This window comes from Malus sylvestris, chromosome 7 (genome assembly GCF_916048215.2).
Source record: "Malus sylvestris chromosome 7, drMalSylv7.2, whole genome shotgun sequence".
NCBI lineage: Eukaryota > Viridiplantae > Streptophyta > Magnoliopsida > Rosales > Rosaceae > Malus > Malus sylvestris.
This window is the reverse complement of record NC_062266.1, coordinates 34,209,400-34,227,881: the sequence shown is the minus strand read 5'-3', so window position 1 is coordinate 34,227,881 and position 18,482 is coordinate 34,209,400. Positions and strand designations below refer to the sequence as shown.

General features: G+C 35.8%; 3 protein-coding genes across 6 annotated transcripts; 1 reads left to right on the top strand and 2 right to left on the bottom strand.

The window, feature by feature from the left end:
• The first annotated feature begins 162 nt into the window (after positions 1-162).
• Positions 163-3,609, top strand: LOC126627772 (cyclic nucleotide-gated ion channel 1-like). Its single transcript, XM_050297322.1, has 8 exons — positions 163-346; positions 454-523; positions 635-1,061; positions 1,291-1,485; positions 1,703-1,998; positions 2,092-2,203; positions 2,593-2,841; positions 2,952-3,609. Exons 2-8 carry the CDS (start codon positions 483-485, stop codon positions 3,492-3,494), a joined length of 1,863 nt encoding a protein of 620 aa, XP_050153279.1. The 5' UTR covers positions 163-346; positions 454-482; the 3' UTR covers positions 3,495-3,609.
• Positions 3,610-4,014: 405 nt separating this feature from the next.
• On the bottom strand, positions 4,015-8,841 carry LOC126627776 (spermine synthase-like). 4 transcript variants are annotated; one of them, XM_050297328.1, is made up of 12 exons: positions 8,512-8,841; positions 8,049-8,129; positions 7,189-7,409; positions 7,050-7,094; positions 6,445-6,521; positions 6,224-6,346; positions 5,552-5,656; positions 5,397-5,469; positions 5,238-5,309; positions 4,766-4,961; positions 4,432-4,561; positions 4,015-4,320 (listed from the first exon to the last, which is right to left on the bottom strand). In XM_050297328.1, the coding sequence occupies exons 3-12, from the start codon at positions 7,376-7,378 to the stop codon at positions 4,222-4,224; spliced, it is 1,110 nt and encodes a 369-aa protein (XP_050153285.1). In that variant the 5' UTR covers positions 7,379-7,409; positions 8,049-8,129; positions 8,512-8,841; the 3' UTR covers positions 4,015-4,221. The 4 variants fall into 4 exon arrangements, with proteins under 4 accessions (XP_050153285.1, XP_050153286.1, XP_050153287.1 ...); XM_050297329.1 differs by having other exon boundaries at positions 8,571-8,841; XM_050297330.1 differs by lacking the exon at positions 8,049-8,129.
• A 6,527-nt stretch (positions 8,842-15,368) lies between these two features.
• LOC126627775 (protein phosphatase 2C 51-like) lies at positions 15,369-17,867 on the bottom strand. Its single transcript, XM_050297326.1, has 3 exons — positions 17,076-17,867; positions 16,325-16,430; positions 15,369-15,860 (listed from the first exon to the last, which is right to left on the bottom strand). Exons 1-3 carry the CDS (start codon positions 17,817-17,819, stop codon positions 15,544-15,546), a joined length of 1,167 nt encoding a protein of 388 aa, XP_050153283.1. The 5' UTR covers positions 17,820-17,867; the 3' UTR covers positions 15,369-15,543.
• Positions 17,868-18,482: the final 615 nt, after the last annotated feature.

Genomic DNA, 18,482 nt, shown 5'->3' with positions numbered 1-18,482 from the left:
TATTGATTCCTCACTATTCTTTTAAGAGTTTAGTCAGAAAGAGCAGCTAGATTAAGTTTAGTCAAAAAGAGCAGCTAGATTAAGTTTATCTCTATATGGGAAAAAAAACAAGCTTATCAAGCAATTTGGCAGCGTCGTTTGGAACTACAAGTTGAACTTAAATTAAATTAAATGAAGAAGGAAGATTAGGAGAATATTTGGAAAGACTTGGACAAGTTCTTCGTCAATGAATATGTCCAAACAATGGTTAAACCCTAATTGCTAATAAAATTGAATCTGACACAATTTCTCTTCCACATTGCCAATCATTTGCTTCCAAAGAAACCCCCTGTTATCTTTCTAGCTTGTAAGTTCATCAATACATTATACATACTGCTACCAGTATTAGTTCATGCTTTCTTTCCCAAAGAAGTAAATTACTCTACCTGTTCATATATTCTTTCAATTTTTCAGGACAATCGGTCGAACGTAAACAGTGTCCAATGATGCATGACCCAAATAATGAGTCCACCATTGAATTAAGGTTAGTTTCTCTCAAAAAGAAAGGAAGTACGCTCTGAAAAGTAATTCATAATTTAGAGTTATGGCACAAATTCGTGTTTACCCCCCCTTCTGATTTGCATTTTCTTCTCAGCCAAACACCTTTCAATCCCAACAGACTTAACCTGCAACCTGGAGGAGCTTCACCTAGTACAAAATTTAAAAGGCCAAAACTGGATCGACTTCTTGCAAATGATCTACTGTGGAACAAAATATTTGTAATTTTATGTGTGATTGCTGTGTCACTGGACCCTTTGTTCTTTTACATTCCATTCATCAATGAAAAAAACAAGTGCCTTGGAATGGACAAGAAGCTGAAGAATGTAACTCTTGTTTTGCGACTGCTCACAGATCTCATTTTCGTAGTGCATATTATTCATCAAATTCGTCAGGCCATTAAATCTGTCAACTCAAGTGGAATGGAAAATCCCAGTTGGGAATCGAAAGCTGTGGCAGTAGCCAGGAAGTTGTCGGGGCGCTCGATCGTTACTGACATTCTTGCTGTTCTTCCCATCCCACAAGTAAGACAATTAGAATTAAGGTTTGATCAATTTTTAGATGTTGCTATTGGAACTCCAGAAAAATCAGTCTGCACTCCTCCAAGCTCTTTTTATCTCTTATATTCACATGTTTAAAGTACAGAATGACTTTTTTGGAGCGTCTATACCCTAATAACAACTTCCTAATGTTTTTTGTGAGTTATATGATTAGCTTTAAGTTTAACTGGCTTTGTTTGTTTGTTTTGCCCAGGTGCTTTTAGTACATGTTTTCTTCAAAATGACAGGCTATCGATATTTGTACAAAAGAAAGGTTCTAACTTTTTTCCTTCTTGCCCAATATCTTCCGAGGATTTATCGATTTCTCCTATCCTCTAACAACCTTCCACAAACTGGAATATGGACCAAAGGTGTATTCTATTTTGTCCTTTACATCCTTGCAAGTCATGTAAGTTTCTATTCCATTGTCAATTTATTTGTCTTTTTAAATTAACTTACCCCTACCTGTCATCCTACTCTCCTTTGCCATTTGACTAACTCGAGCGGTAATTCACTTTAGTCTTTAGTTTGGTAAAACTAACTATTGTTTGACTTAAACATTTGTACTAATTAAGAATTTACCCTTAATTTTACGATATATAATTAATTAGCTTCTTGTGTTTTAGGTACTTGGAGCCTTTTGGTACTTTTTTTCTATTCAACGAGAGACATCTTGTTGGTATCGGGCATTTAAAAAACATAACATGACAAACTTTAGTACTTTTTATTGTGACGACAATGATACCCCAAGAAATATTACATCATTTCTAGATAAATTTTGTCCCATAAATGCTCCTGAAAATACTACACCGCCGTTTGATTTCGGAATATTTCTTGATTCTCTTCGGTCTGGAAACGCGGCGTCGTTGGATTTTCCGGGCAAGTTGTTCTACTCGTTTTGGTGGGGACTGCGAAATTTAAGGTTGGCAATTCATCGACAACTAATTATTATGTACATTTTATCTTATTTTGTCACATTTCTTGATCATCGTTTGAATTTTTTTTTTTTTTGCAGCAACTTTGGCACAAATCTGACAACAAGTACATATGTGTGGGAAAACATCTTTGCAATTCTTATTTCTATCATTGGAATACTCCTATTTTTATATCTCATAGGAAATGTACAGGTTGGTATTAAATCTTTAAGCTTATTTAAAAGTGCTTTTAAAATGATCGAAAATGTTTTTAGAAAAAAGTATTTTTGGGTTCCAAAAAGCACTTGAAGTGCTTCTTGGAGAAAACAACAGTTAAGTACTTTTTCCACAAAGCACTTCGAATATTTTTCCAATATTCACTTGCTTTTTACTAAGATTGGTTCCAAAAATATTTTTACCAAAAGTCTTTCAATCATTTTAAAGCACTCCCTCTGTTATTTTTCCTTAAAATTTTCATTTAATTTCCTTCTTGATTAGGGTTTATTTTCAATATGTATTATAGAGTGTCATATCAGTTTTCTTTTTGTGTTAAATAGAATTACCAATAACAAGTATTTGTTGTGTGACGTACGTACATACAGACGTTTATGCAATTGGCAACTACAAGGTCGGAGGATATAAGGCAGAAGATTAAGATGAAAGAGCGACAAATAGAAGAGTGGATGGTGAAAAATGATCTCCCAGAAGGTTTGAAAAAAGAGATCAAGAAAAACGTAAAACAAAAACTGAAAGAAAACAAAGATGCTGATCTGGAGAATCTGTTCTCCATTCTTCCTTGGTACACCAAGAAACCCCTAAAGCGTTTTCTCTTCATGAGTACCCTAAGGACAGTATGTGCAATCTCAACCCCTCTTATGTCATTAAATGATTAATAATCTATATGATGTGATTAATTAGATATGATTAAGCTAATATGCATGCATGCATATAACATATATAGGTACCAATGCTCAAAGAAATGAATGAAAAAGTGTTGAAAATGATCTGCGACTATCTGAGGCCAGTGATGTACGACGAGAATAGCATCGTTGTTCGAACAGGAGAACCTCTCGATCGGATGATCTTCATTACGGAAGGGTTTATATGGACTTATGTGGGCGGTGATCAGAGTCGACATGGTGGTGGATCATCATCGGGTTCTCAATCCTCATCAATGCCAACCAACACGCTTAAGAAAGGCCAGTTCTACGGCGAAGAGCTTCTCTACTGGCCGTCATCTCCGTCGCAACTTCCTATCTCCCCCCAAACCGTTAAATGCCATACAAAAGTCGAAGCTTTTGTTCTTATGGCCAAGGACTTGACAAGTATAGTCTCCAAATGCGGATCGTTGTGGCCAAACAACATGAACCACAGCAACAACAACAACAACAACAATAATATGAACGTTACTCATCATGGACAGCCCTTACTGAGTGGCTTCGAGAGCTCTACGGCCTCGACACCAGGAATCCGGTATTTCAAACCTGCTATGCGCCCCCATTAGTCGTCCTGCACGTCCCATGTGCATGTACCTTATGAACAGCAGTTCACGATTGTAGTTGCAGTTTTTTAACGTTCTCTTTCTCCTGTTTTGGTCTACGTGGCATGTCTTTGAATTCTCTCGTGGCATTGTTATGCGAGAACAGTAAGGTCTAATATGGCCCATTGGGCCTCGTTTAAACATACAGATTACAATAAAGTGGGTTTCGTGGTAAGCCATTGGGCCTATGAGGAAATAGTATTTGTTTTGATGGAAGACACCGAACGCTTAATCTATCATAATCCTAACTAATTTTCCCACTCACCGTTACAACTTGGGCTAACCCTAAACATAAATCCAAAAGTCGTTATGTTATTAGCGCACTAAAACAGTCTCATAGGTCGTGTTATTGTCATTAGCACTTCAAAACAATTAGGATAAATCATGATGTTATTGTTATTAGAACACAAAATAATATCCAAACCTAGCCCCGAACAGGTACCTGAGAAAATCGGAATTTCGAGTATAAAGTATAAAACCATAATTTAAAGTCGGATACATAATTATTTGATAGCCATAGTAAACTTTCCAATAACATTAAATGTCAAATGTCCATATCATCCACAATTATTGAAATCCCACCAATGCCTCTGAAAGAAGAGCTCACGAACCCAACCCACCAACACTTGACAAATTACCTATTTTCTAGCTTTCCATTTGCTACTCAAGCAACCGTTGTCTCGACTAATAACTACTTATCCCCGATTTGTCTTGCCGGAGTTGAAGATTCACGTAGCGCACTCACCTCCCTTCTCAAGAAAGAAGGCAACGCAAAGGCAGCTGAGTGCATCTGCCAAAAGAACGACGCTGTTATTCTGCCTTACAAGTATATCTAAAGCAAGCGAAAAGGATGCAAATACAGCAGATTGTTATGTCAGCTGAATCAGAAAATGACTCCTACCTCGGAGTTATAGAACTGGAGTTCTCTCTTATGTTTGAGAGCTCCTTCTAACTTCTCAATAGAATTGACGGGGTTTTTGAAATCAACGGGAGGCCCCGCTGTTGAGCACAGCAGAAAACCTATCACACCACTGCATGACAAGTAATCTCACAAGTAAGAGTGATTTCATTATATCTACCTGGTCTTAAGAAGGACCGGATAAGCAAGGTGTTTAGTCTATACAACTTCACGCGGAAGCTCAATACATCTTTTCTATGCTAAAAACTTATAAATATACGTAAAGGTTGAGAGTGAGAGAGTAGATTAATGCGAGGAAAGGAAACTACAGTGTTACCTTGGATACGTAGGAACACTCGCCCAAGCATATTCGACAGACCCCTTGAATGTTTGATGGCAAACAGAGATCAGATCTTGAATAAGATGTGTATGGAGCCACATGCTCTCTGCCATGTTACAGAGAACACCACCAGGCCTTAATGCTCTAGCTATTGTCTCAAAAAATGGCTTCTCTACAAGCTCTTGGGCGGGACCTGCATCCAAAGGAAACCGTACGTTTAAGCACTAGATTTAGAAATCTTATTATAACAAGTCTTTATATTGCACATTGAGATCAACCAAGGGAGATAGGGAGGAGGGGGGCACAGAAAAGAAAGTAACCAGAAACAAACATGTCATCTGCTAATATTTATACGAAAACCACAGCAGACAAAGACATCTTTAGATGATCACAAATCAATTCAACAATAATTTGAAGTCAGCCAGCCAACAAGTGCACGGCAAAACTATTGTAAAAGTAAAAAACATACCAACAGGGTCTGACGAATCAACAATTACAGCATCATACTTCCCTTCAGGTGCAAGCCTTAAGAATTCAGTAGCTGTCATGGATTAAAAATGAGATATAATCCAATCACAAAGTCAATTTGACATTAACAATTTAATCAACAAATAAGTATTAAACCTACCATCAGCGATGTGAAGGTGCACGCGAGGGTCCTCAAATCCAACAGCCAACCGAGGAAAAAACTTCATGGACACCTACAAAAAGCCAAACAAAAGAAATTAGTTAGTCATCTCATATTCTTAACATAAAATACATGGAGGATATTACACCACTTACATCAATAACCATCTTATCTATCTCACATATATCAATATGCTCAACAGAAGGATGGCGAGAAACCTCCCTAAGAACCCCACCATCACCACCGCCAACCACCAGAACCTGCACAAAAACAACTATATGAAGGCAAAATGCTTCTCATTTCCAGCACAAAAGTAAATCAAACTGCAATCACCAGGCTGTAACCAAGTCAAATTATTATAAGGATGTGGGTTTTGAATTCATGCTAACACCATTTCACATTTGATGCCCTATTCTTTGCCGAACAAGGAAACTGGTTCACAAAGCAAATGGTCATCCACAGGATAACTGCTGCCAAATCCACTTGCAGTGTGACAGTAATACCATTGTGCAGATATGGCTACAAAATCATGGCATCCAAGTCCAGCCAACATGAGGTAGATAACTACAATTTTATGAGCTAAACACTATATCTGATGCCTGGCTCGTAAGTCGTAACTCTATTCAATACCAGATAAAGTATTTTACTTTTGGAAATAAACGCTAAAAATTGATAAAGTATTTTACTTTTGGAAATAAACGCTAAAAATTGATCTTAATGTAGTTATACGATCTGGTCTCATGGTCATAGGTGATCGTTTGATCAAGAGATTCAGACTTTAAACACGCACAACAAAAAAACACAAGGGATGGATCATGTAAAATTACTGTCTTGGGGGCGGGAATTGAACAAAGAGGTAGATGTGCTATCATCTCCTGGTATGCACATTCATCTTTCTCACTCAGCTGGACAAGGCCATCAAGAACAAGCACTTTTCCATATATTGAGGACTGCATAAAAAGGAATTCAAGTCATAAATAAGACTAAAAGAAGGAACACAAGGTAGATAAACAACCAAATTCAACTGTCTAACACAAAAATGACAAACCTCAAACACCAAAATCTCTTGGAACTCTGATTTCCCCCTATACAGAATATTTTCTACTTTCAGTGAACGAGCTTCACCTGAAAAAATAATAATAATAACAACAAAAATGAAAACCATCAAACACAACTAGATGCATAGAAACTATTTCAAGTTAGAGGTGCGAAATTTCAAAAAGGAGTATTTTTATTAGAAGCGAAAAAGTTTAAAGAAGTACTACTTTAAATAGTGAGAAAAAGAAAGAAGAAGAAAACAATTACCAAAAGCTTCAACAAGTTACCAAACGAAATTCAGACCATGGAGTTGCCAATACAAGATATCGATGAAGCAAAAAAAGCTACTCTGTTCCTTTTATCTTTCCTCATTACATGAAAAGCATTGTAAATTTGACAAAGGGCTCCTCTAATGGACAAGTTTTCCTAAAGTAATACTGAGAATGAAGGATCACAAAATAAGCAAGAGATCATGACCAGCAATAAAACTTAGCAACCTCAGTCAAGAACACAAGAAAGGGATCTTGATCCAGACGTGAAAAATGAAACACGCATTGTGTGGTATATAAACTACAATTGTGAACATGAAATGCGTGGATGCGTACAAGTGCATACCTGGCCACATCGGGTTGTTGAAATAAAGCTTTTTACAAGCCTTCTCTGCAATCACAAAAAATAAAAGAAAGTTTCAAATTATACAAACAACCAACAAGAAGTCCATTTACAAAGGTGAAAAATCCATATAGATAATGACCAGAGCGAGACTGGGATTCTGAGAACCACCCAGAAACAACAGTAGGATGACATTTTGCCTCCGGCTCAGGGATAGAAGCCCTAGCCTTCAAGCAACAAGAAGGGATGGCCTTCTCCGAACCATTCCCGTTACTCGCCTTCCCATCCATAGTCTTCTGGCATTCCAAACCTCTTCCTGCGCCTCCCTCCATATATTTTCTTTTTCTTATCCGTCTCCAGTCTCTAACAATCAATACATACTCATAAGTAACATATAGCGGAAAAAATACATTCGCAATGAAAACCATCTTCAAGAATTTAAAAAAAAAAGGATTCTTCTGTCACAGTACAAACGCACTCATGTTGCACAAAGTTAAAGCATCTGTCTTAAACAATCAGATTATAACAAACAATGTTAAAACAAATGGCATACCAGAAGAACTATCACAAAAACTATTCCAAGAAAAAGGGTTTAAGCTAAAGCATCCGGAATTAAAAAAATGTAAAGTTTAAAACTTTTTGTTTAAGCAAGCTTGATTTGCACATAGAATCTTCCTATTAAAGCAGTAAGGATTTGATTTAAATCAACATCCACAATCAATGCAAGATCTTTTCCAAACTAAATCACATCACAAAATTCACAACACAAGCTATTAATCTACTAATTAAATCATGAATTTCTATCACACACCACCACAAAGAATGAAAGAATCATCTGAAGCTATTTAATTTATGTACTGGGTCCCAAATAATTTTTTTATTACCACAAAGCCTTGTGAAAAACAGAAAGTAGTGCGTTCTAGATTCATACAGCCGACTCCAGACTCTAGCATTAAAAAGGAACTGAATTTCTGAATAGTACCAGACCAGTTCCAGCATTACCTCAGCAACAACTACTACAACTTATTATTTTTAAATTTTCCAGTCAAACGCCGCAGAGTAAAGTCCTAACCACCGTCAGACCTAACACCAAATAAAGAAATTACAACAAGTACCAAAGGCAAAAGATGGGAAATTTAAAAATAAATGAATTAAATTGATATATTCATTGTTGTTTTCTCTCCTGAAATTCTGTTTGGCTGCTGAGAAACCTTTCGAGCAAAAGGAAAAAAAGGGCATACGTTTCATTTGTTTCAGCAATTAACAGAAAGTAAAAGTTTTTTTCCATTTTCTCGGCCACAACTTTCCCGGGAAACAAACAAAAGCCTAGGGTTTTAAGCCATTAGCAAAAGAGGGTTCCCAAAAGGGAAGCCCGAGAGGGTGAGAATATCACTCTGTTTCTACAAAATTAGGAAAACTAATCAAAAAATAAAAAATGGGAAAATTAAGATCAAAAGAAACCCACATTTTTCTACAAAACTTGCAGAGCGGCAGAGATTGAATAGAAAGAATGAGGGAACGTACAGCAGGTCGTTGAGATGTAGAGAGAGAAGCAGAAACCAGAGATGTATATTTAGAGAGAGAGAACGAGAAGGGTTGATCTTGTCTGGGGTTGATCACAAATTGGGTTTTCGTGACGATTCAAGTGAGCGGGAAACGAAAATTAGCATGAACTGTTTTTATAGCCACACTCGCACTCTCCCTCTCCCACTCCCTCTCTGAGAAGTCTGTCGATAAATCTTTGCTCTGCCTCTCTCTGGTTCTCTCGGCTAACTTCGGTGTGCACGAGGACGCCGACACAGACCAAGTATTTATACTACTTTTTCTTTATTATTCTTTAAAAAAAAATTATTTTTTGAAATTACAAAATTTGTGGATGATGCTTCCATGTGTTGTATGTGGTACGTAAAGAACTTCAACTCAATTTTTTTTGTGTTCGAATTTAAATCAGTGAGTTTTTTACTTATAATCAAAATTATTCATATTATGAATTGTTTTGTATAGATGAATAAAAAATATAGTTATTTAGTCGATTTATTATAGCAAATAATGCTTCTATCAATTTTATTCTTATGTTTTAAACAGTTCGACCACCAAATTGCCTAATTTTAATCGATTTTTTACAAATACTATCTTTATGGAGCTATATATAATATAAACAGTTTTTATCATAAGAGAAATGCCTACTCTTCCAGTAGCCAAATAGTATTCGTACAAAAATATAATCTCTATTATTTCCAATTTTATAATACAAATATAACAATTCAAATGGTTTATTATTAAATATACCTCTTCAAGATCATAAAATCGAAAATCGTATCTTCATCGATATGTATCAAATAAACAAAGAGTCCATTTATAAGAATCTTAATCATCTTTTTTGGCCTCTCAATCTTGACTGGGGACCTTATTCCTTTGTAAGGTTTGTTTAACTTTCCAGGGTATACATGCAACTTTCTAACATGTGACATTTCTTCAAATCCTCTCAATTTAACCTTCAACAAGTTTTGCTTAGTTTCAACTTTCAAGTCCTATTTCTTACGCGGTCTGTGTGAGGAGTGAAAACGTCAAGTTCGGTTTTGAACATTCTGCCAAATCCACACAAAATCTTTCTTTCATCATGTGGTTCTGGTGTCGACTGAAGGAAATTATTTATAGAGATCGGCTTGAGTTTTACTACAAAATTAAATCGTCGATTAATTTAGTAGATGGAGTTTTACCTCATTAACGAAAGATAATATTGTTTAATACATCTTGGTCCAGGTTTGATAATTTTGATTCTCTTCTCCTTCAACATTTAATAATTTAACTCATTAAATATAAAAATATAAAAAAATCTTACAAAAGGATGTCCAAATAAATGTAACTAATTTTTGTTGCGATCTTTAAAAGACGATTAAGAACTAAACAAATTCGACTACAAAGTTTGTACACTGAAAAACATTGGTCTCAACTAGTTGAACAACAATCGCAATTATATAACATATATGAGAAATGTTAAGGAAACTCTCTTACAAATGAGACTCTCCATGGATTCTTTACAACTTCATGTTTTTGGCACAATGTTGACACGAAAGTTAACGTTAAACTGTGAGATGAGAGGGTTCATGAAGAGTAGTCTCCTTAGCATTTCTCTTGCATATATATGTTGGCACATCATAGCCATTTTATCCAATTTTATAGTAACGATAGAGAGGGAAAAGAGGTCAAATCGTGATTCTCATTACTCACAAATGGCTTAATTTTGTGCGCTAATCCTCATTTAATTAGCGAATGATGTTAATGGTTCATTGACTAATCACGTTTTTCCTCACGTGGAATGTCATAATCTTATCTTCCCCACTCCTAATTTTCTCAAAATTTTTAGTGATAAATCATAAAAGATATTGGTGGACAACATGTTGCTCTTGCATAATTTGCTAAGTTTGGTCTTCTTTTCCTCTAATTTGACAAAGTGCTTAGTTACACCACAAGTTTCTCAATCGTGCGCGTGTTGCATAATAACAAAAATCTTGATCATCTGCCCTCTTATTAGTTAGAAGTTAGATTGAATGGTAGTTAACTATTGTTTTATACATAATTAGGATTTCTTTCAAGTCTTTCTTAAAGAGATAAATGTTGAGCAAATCTCATTATTGACATTGTTGGTTGTTTTAGGGTTTAAAACCATCACTTTAGAACTTTGATATTGGTTTTCTACATATTAGATTGGTTAATCACCTCAGTTAGTAAAGGCTTGTTTGATAACTATTTCGTTTTTAATTTTTAATTTTCACTGTTTAGAAAACTAAAAATTGAAACCTTTCTTAGCAACTAATTTCATTTTTCTAATTTAAAAAAATAAAAATAAAAACTAAAACCGAAAAGTGAAAAACTCAAGGTCAAAATTTGAAAACTCAAGAAATAGTGAAACTAAAGACAACATAATTATCAAGCGGCCCTTCGTAGATCAGCATTGAACAACATTGAGTTTTTTTTTTTTTTTTTTGACAAAAATATTATCTACACTAAGGGAGAGAGGAGTGGGCCTCACAATAAACTAGCAATAATGCAATTTAATTTCGCCTTTTTCAAAAATCAAACATAAAACCTCATTTACAAGTGAAGAGCAATACCGTAATAATAAGTGGCTTGAGCAACATTGGGCTGAAAAAGTAGTTTTATCCGCACCTTATATCTTTATTGCACATAATATTTATTTTATGTATGTGTATAATTTACGTATAAATAAACTTGTGGTTCATGCTGAACATTATCGTTCGAGTCTGGAAACATCGAGAGAGAGACATTTCTCCATTCAATCTTCCATCATGTATGTTAAACAGTGTCCACGTGAATATCTAAACATGATCACAGACGTTAAATTTGTCGGCACTGAGGATTCTAGCTAGCTTTTGATTCATCCATTCTTGTCTCGCTATACTGTTGGTTCCTTCAATCGGTGCCTAAAATCAAAAGGAAACCAACAACGTACGGACTTCAGCAATTATGTAAATAGAGGACAGCATTGTTTTTGCATGCATGTGAAACTTATCACAGACTTCACAGTTTATAGTAATAGTTTGTGCACTGCTAAGTACTGGTTTGATACTGAGATGTTTTTATAAAAAGTAGGTATTAAAAAAATTTAAGTTCAAAATGGTGTTTGGTAAACACTTACAAACAGCTTATTTTCATAATTTTAGGTGAAAAAAAAAAGCTTAAAACGTGAAGCAGTATAAATGAGCTTTGAAAAAAATCTGAAAACGTGAAGTGGCATAAATGTTGGATTATATGTTAAATGTTGGATTATGATTTCTTGTTAAATGTTGGATTATATGTTTAAGATAAAGTTTATAAATATTTTTCTTTTAATAAAAATAAAGTATATTTAGTAATTCACCTTTATTTTTGATATTTTGCTTACTTTAATTCATTTCACACAGTCACAGCTGTTTTAGATAAAAGTTTACCAAACATTATAATACTGTTTTTTTTTTTTTTCCAAAAGCACTTTTATAAAAAAAGTTTACCAAACACTCTGCTACTTTATTTCACATCTGTTTTTTCTCACAGTACAGCAGAATCAGTTTTTTTTCAAAGCACAAAAATACCAAACCAGCTTTGCAGATCTAACTGTGTACTCACCAAGCACCAGGCATTTTTCCATTCTTAAATTTAGTCAATTATCAAATATTTTGAGCAATTCACCTTAATTAACAATAACTTTACTTCGATCTTCGGGTTTAGGGTATACCAAGATTTGTTGTTTTTGGTAGCGAAAATAATGTATGATAACCTGGTGGGTACATTTTTGCTCGTCATGGTCAAGTAATAGTAATGTTCACCATCATGGAGCTACCTTGGGCCTAGGGGCGGATGCCCCCACTCACTTTAGGTGAAAAGGTGTACCTTTCCAATTGCTTGTGACATTAGCGTCAACTTTTCTATGTGCTACTATTATCGGTGAAAGAGCATTTTCAGCGGTGAAATTTATAAATATTGATTGAGAAATTGGATGAAAGATAACATGGTTATTTTTACAGAGAGAGATATTTGAAGGTATAGGTAATGAATTTGTCATGCAATGCTTTCAAAACATGAAACACGTCGAGAAATGTTGTAATATGTTATATGAAAAACTTTATGGATTAATATATAAGCATTTCGTTCTGTACATTCTTGAGCTTTTTAATTTGTGAGTGTTGTTTGAGGATGCCCCCATCCATGTAAATCTCTGGCTTCATCCCTACTCACCAACCTACTTACTACCATTTGATAAGTTTAAGTTTTGAAATTTGTGTTGATCCATTACATGAATCTTAAAATTTAAACTCATATAACGATAATAAATAAGATAAGGAACATCACTATCACTTGAGGATGATAAGTAATAATAAAGTAATTAGATATGCACACAACTCCTTAATTGACAAATAATTAGTAGTTTTTTGCTCGCTTTTCTTATAGTGGGTGCTACTACTACGGGTATATATATAATGACTAAGATTTTCTCCCCTCCTCTTTCCATCCCCTGCTCTTACATTCTCTTATTTTGTCCCCTCCTCCTTCCAGCCCCTTACATTCCCTCTTCTCACATTATCTTATTTTGTCTTTCTCTTGCTATAAAAAATTAATATAAGATGTTGACGTGACTTAATCGTGATCGTTCAATTAGGACGGGAGAAAAGAAGAGGGGAAAAAAAAAAAGGGAGAGAACTTACTCCTATATATAAACCAAAAACAAAGAAACTCCTTGTGCTTTTTGCTTTGGTACGTACTACAGGACCATTCGTTTGAGGTGGAAAGACACTAGGGTTTCTTAAAAAAAGCAAAAAAAAAACACTAAAAATGGTGGTGCTTGGTTGTTTGTTATTTAAAGTATTTCTGTCAAATTTTTACCGGTCTCTTTCACAATCAATTCCAATTCGGATACACGTTTTTCTTTTTGAAATATGTCCTTGTCATTTAGGGTTTCTAGTCCATTTACAACGTACAATGGTAGTTGGATATAGCCATCAGTCTAAATGATAAGCTTTCTCGCTTTTATTGATTAAGCAGGATACATATAGATATGGGGGATAAGCTACATTTTCATCGGCAAATTAAGCAAAAGATGAGTCACTCTTTCAACATGTGCATTAAGAATCAAGAAAAACGCCTATCGAAATCATACCTAAGAATGAAAAATAAAGATGTCATTGCAAAGTACAAGAGTAATTTTAACGCTATGCGTACATCTTTTTTCTTCATATGATACTATTGATACCAAATCTTGCACCATCTCTTAAAGAGACTTTGGAGCACTGGAGTTCTCTCTAACAGAACTGATTCTCGGTGACAATATACTCGTAGTATGAAAGTCTTTGTCAGAGTATGACCAATACTAATTACAATGTACTATTAAAGAATGGCAACCACAAATCCATGACACCCGTCCTCATACGTCGAGAATAAATTACAACATCAAGGACTTCCATTGATTACGTGATTCTCACTCCTCAACCTTCTTATATACAATTGATGTGGCAACTATAAAGTCTTGACTCTTGATATGGGATCGGTAATTTTCTAATCACCAAGTAATTTATTAGATAAGGATGTGGGAAAGATGCCTAGAAAAGGTTTTCAAATAACACGCGGCATAATATTTAAATGAGTGCAGAATATTAGGTAGATAAAGTACAATATTTTCTGGTGGATGCCGTAGTAGATGTAGAAAAAGGTGTTTATGCACTTGTTAATATATAGAAAAGGGTGTGCATGCATATTGTTATGTTAAACAAGCATGCATGTAAAGTTAAATCGTAAGTTAATAAAATAAAGAAGGAAATCATTATTCCCTAATCACGAATTGCTTCTTCTTTTCAAAAGGTTGGGGAGTTTGGTTTCTCTCACATCTCATGATCATACCCAAAGTTGATATTTCATATGGGAATTAACTTGGCTCCTCAATGAATAAGGAGAATTTCCTACTTAAATTATTACGTACGTAACCGATTCACAGAACTTTATGCTTATGATCGAAAACGTTCATATTATAAATCACTATATAAAGACTATCTCTGCAATCAATTAAATTATTATGTACGTAACCGATTCACATAACTTTATGCTTATGATCGAAAACGTTCATATTATAAATCACTATATAAAGACTATCCCTGCAATCAATTAAATATGAGATTGTATAAATCATCAAACTACATAAAAACAGATGAATGAATTTGATAAATAAATTAAAAACCGTCTATCTATTTACTACAATTGATTAACTAAAAACCTTGATTTTTTGTTAAAGTAATCTTTACAGAATGATTTATAATATGAACTGTTCCTATCATAAGTACAAAATTTTATACACCGTTCACTTAATGAATCAAAGAGAAACTCCTCCTCAATCTTGAGGAGCGAAGCCTCTCTATTTCATATATATATTTGTAGCTACTATTCATTTGAGCATCTTTATTTATGCGTCAACAATCTGTAGGTAGATAAAATGACTACAACCTATCTGAAAATACCACTTCCTCTATAAACCCCAAAATTAAAAAGTAGATGGAACTTGATGACCTCGGTTGTGAAAAGCAACCATACTTATTAATACACTTCAATGCGACTTCAATCCCTCTCTTTCTTAACAACTTAATCTACTAACGATATCACATGTCCATACAAAACAAAAAAATAGATAAAACTAACCGAAGCCATTAAATTGCTCTTTATTAGGATGTACTAAGGGGCTTATATATACTCTCTTATTACCCCATTAATTTAAACAACACACTTCTATGATTCTAACACAAATGAATTAGTATCGGAATAATGAAATAGCCAAGAATGATCCACACACACACACACACATATATATATATATATATATAAGCTTCAATTACCCAATTAACAAAGGAATTATGTAACTTCAAATTCGAATGTGTAAGGGGGTAAAGAATAATATGATTTAACTTATGAAAACAGTATATTTACTAGAAAAATAAAATGCATGCTGGCTAGCTGGCTAGCTGGTTTTTGTGAGGTCGACGACAATCACACTAATGTTATCTCTGCTTCCCCTAGCCATAGCTAGGTCAGCCAAGACTGCTGCTGCCTCAGATGTGCGACTTCGGACATTTAGGAGAACCTGATGTTCGTCATGAATGGAAACTCTCCTCATTCGGCCACCAAGACACTTCTTCACCACCTGACATGCTACGTCGTTTGACATAACATCCCACAGCCCATCACTGGCAAGGATGAGGAATTCATCCTGGTCGGTTCGTTTGGTCACCGTCACCTCTGGTTTTGATATCACATACGGCCTCAGGTAATGGTCACCTGCACCCCCAATTAATTTGAAAAATCACCAAATCAGTGAGGTGTACTAGCAAAGTTTCTATATTAATCCGATACTCTTGTGTATTTTGAAAATTAAAGCAAATTAGCAAGTGACCCTTTACTACAATAGTGGAAAAGAGTTGAGCTTTTGCATGACGGCGTGGTTTGAACCCTATTGATAGCTAATCTAACATCTAATCTAACAAAATCTATCATTTACCCCAGAAAAAAAAAAAAAAAGCTAATTAACCTAATGCAGGTGAATGTTAAGTTAGAACCGTTTAGAGTTGACTTTGGTCATTCGCTTGAATTAGGCTCCCTCGATTTGCCTTGTCTAATTAATAGCAAGGATATTATTTGGCCCGAGATGCCTAGTGATTTTATTTGTAATGCCCTTATTGGGGATGATTGTTAACTTATACAAGATTAGGGTTCATGTCCCGCTGTTTGTATAATGTACGTACCTATTGATCTGGAAGTGGCAAGCACACCGAGTACACGGTTTCCGTTCCAAGTGATGACCCTTCCACCCGCAGCTTCAATTCTCTTCAACTCATCAACTCTGTCAGGCTTATATATGCACGTAGAAATTAAGAAACGTTGTATGAACGGAAAAAAAATGTGTTCAGCTAGCGTAATAAGATTTTCGAGCAGTATTTGGTTAAACCTAATCATTTATCTTAATAATAAGGTACATAAGGCGCTAAAGGAGACTTGTAGCTCAGACGATTAAGTTCATTCATTCTTACATACGAAATCATGAGTTCAATTTCCTCCTTCCGCCAGTATTGTTGGATACAAACTACAGTGGACAAAGTTAATTCTCTTCCGATTGTTCCAAATACTAATTACTTTGTCTAATGTTATTCTTGCTACCTGCATCACATATTAGCTACCCGTAATTTTTTTCAACAATTTATATCTTTTGGAGTATATTTTCTGTCTTCCTTTTCAATTTTATAGCCAATATTATGCAATTTCCACTCAACAAGGTATCCTTATCCTATATATATGTAATGTGAATTTATAATAATTTCAAAATCTGGAACAAATTGTTGACATGAGTCACATATATTTGGGCCTAATTTGCCCACACTAATTAGTTTTTTTTTTTTTTTTTTGGATAGTAAGAATAATGCTTTGGAGGTGAGCTCATTCACAATCATTCGAAACGAAGTTAGAGAGATACATATATAAAGTTTGTTAATTACGCACCTTATGATCATTGGACAAGGCCAAGGCAACACCCCCTCTTGACAAAACAGCCCTAGAATCACCACAATTGGCCACCACCACCTGCTCCTCCGTCACCACCGCCACCACCGCTGTCGCCCCAATCATCCTCGCCGCTGCAATATCACTCACCTCCCCATCTATTTTACCAAAACACTCCTCCATCACCGTCTCCCAATCAATGGCATCACCTTTATCATCATTTTTCCCTTTAATCCCTTCCATTTCCACCGCCTCTGCCACCACCTCATGCATCCTCTCCCTACAAGCCCCGGCCACGTCGGGCCCACCGTGCCCGTCATACACCCCGTAAAAGTCAAATTTCCCAAACCCTACCTCCACTCTCACTGCATCTTCCATTTCCTTCCTCATCCCCTTCAATGATACAACGCCGTACCCTCCCCTCGCTCCCAAACCCTCACTACCCCTTTTCCCTCCTCCTTTATCTGATCCGGCCACGGACCCACTAGACAACACGACTTCGTTTTCCGATTCCGAAAACGATACCGACAACATCTCCATCGAAGTCCCAACATCTTTCTCTTGTTTCTTCAACTCCAATGACTTAGGATCTTCTGGAGCATGTTTCTGATCGTCGTCGCCGGTGATTTTCACCTGGATATTCTTCGTATGACACGTGTACTTCAGTCGCCGGACTCCGAGTCTCTGTCGCCGAGCATTCTTGGCTTCGATGACGTAGCTCTTTCGTCTCATCTTTTCATTCATTCCACAGCCTGAAAGTGAAGGGCTTCGTTTCTTCTTTTTTGGAAGAAGAAGGGCTTCTTTTCAATTGCATGAAAAAGCTGAGAGACGTAGACCGGCTTCTAATTTCAGCCGTTGATTATTTCTCCGCCGTCGGATGATCGCCAGGCGTGTTTATGGGGACCGCTGGCTTGGAAATTTGAGAGAGACGTGGACGGTGGGATTTCGCGATCCAGGACGCGTGGAGCGAAGGTGGTGCTCTTATTGATTCTTGATTGGCTACGAGATCTTTTGGTGCCCAGGGGGCCCACTCGCTGTAGCTGGAAAATGTGTACGTGGCGAGTGGTGAGGAGATGCGGTGGTGCCTCTCATTTCTTTCTCGGGTGTGTTTCGGCTCGCTGACAAGAATGTTGTCTTGTGAAAGACGTAGGAACACGTGTCGAATTTGGACCTCGTACTTTGTGTTATTAACGATTATCGTGTCTGGTTTTTCTTGGTTCAAATACTTTTATTTATTCAAAACACGCACTCATCCATTGAAATTTCAAAAATTAACAGAACGGCAGTGGAATTTGATCCACTTCGGACCTTAGTGTCTGAAACTTAAGGATCAAATTATCTGGATCGTTGATTGATGTGTAAATTTTGTATGGTGAGCCAAGAAAATAAGTTAATAAGAATCGTTGG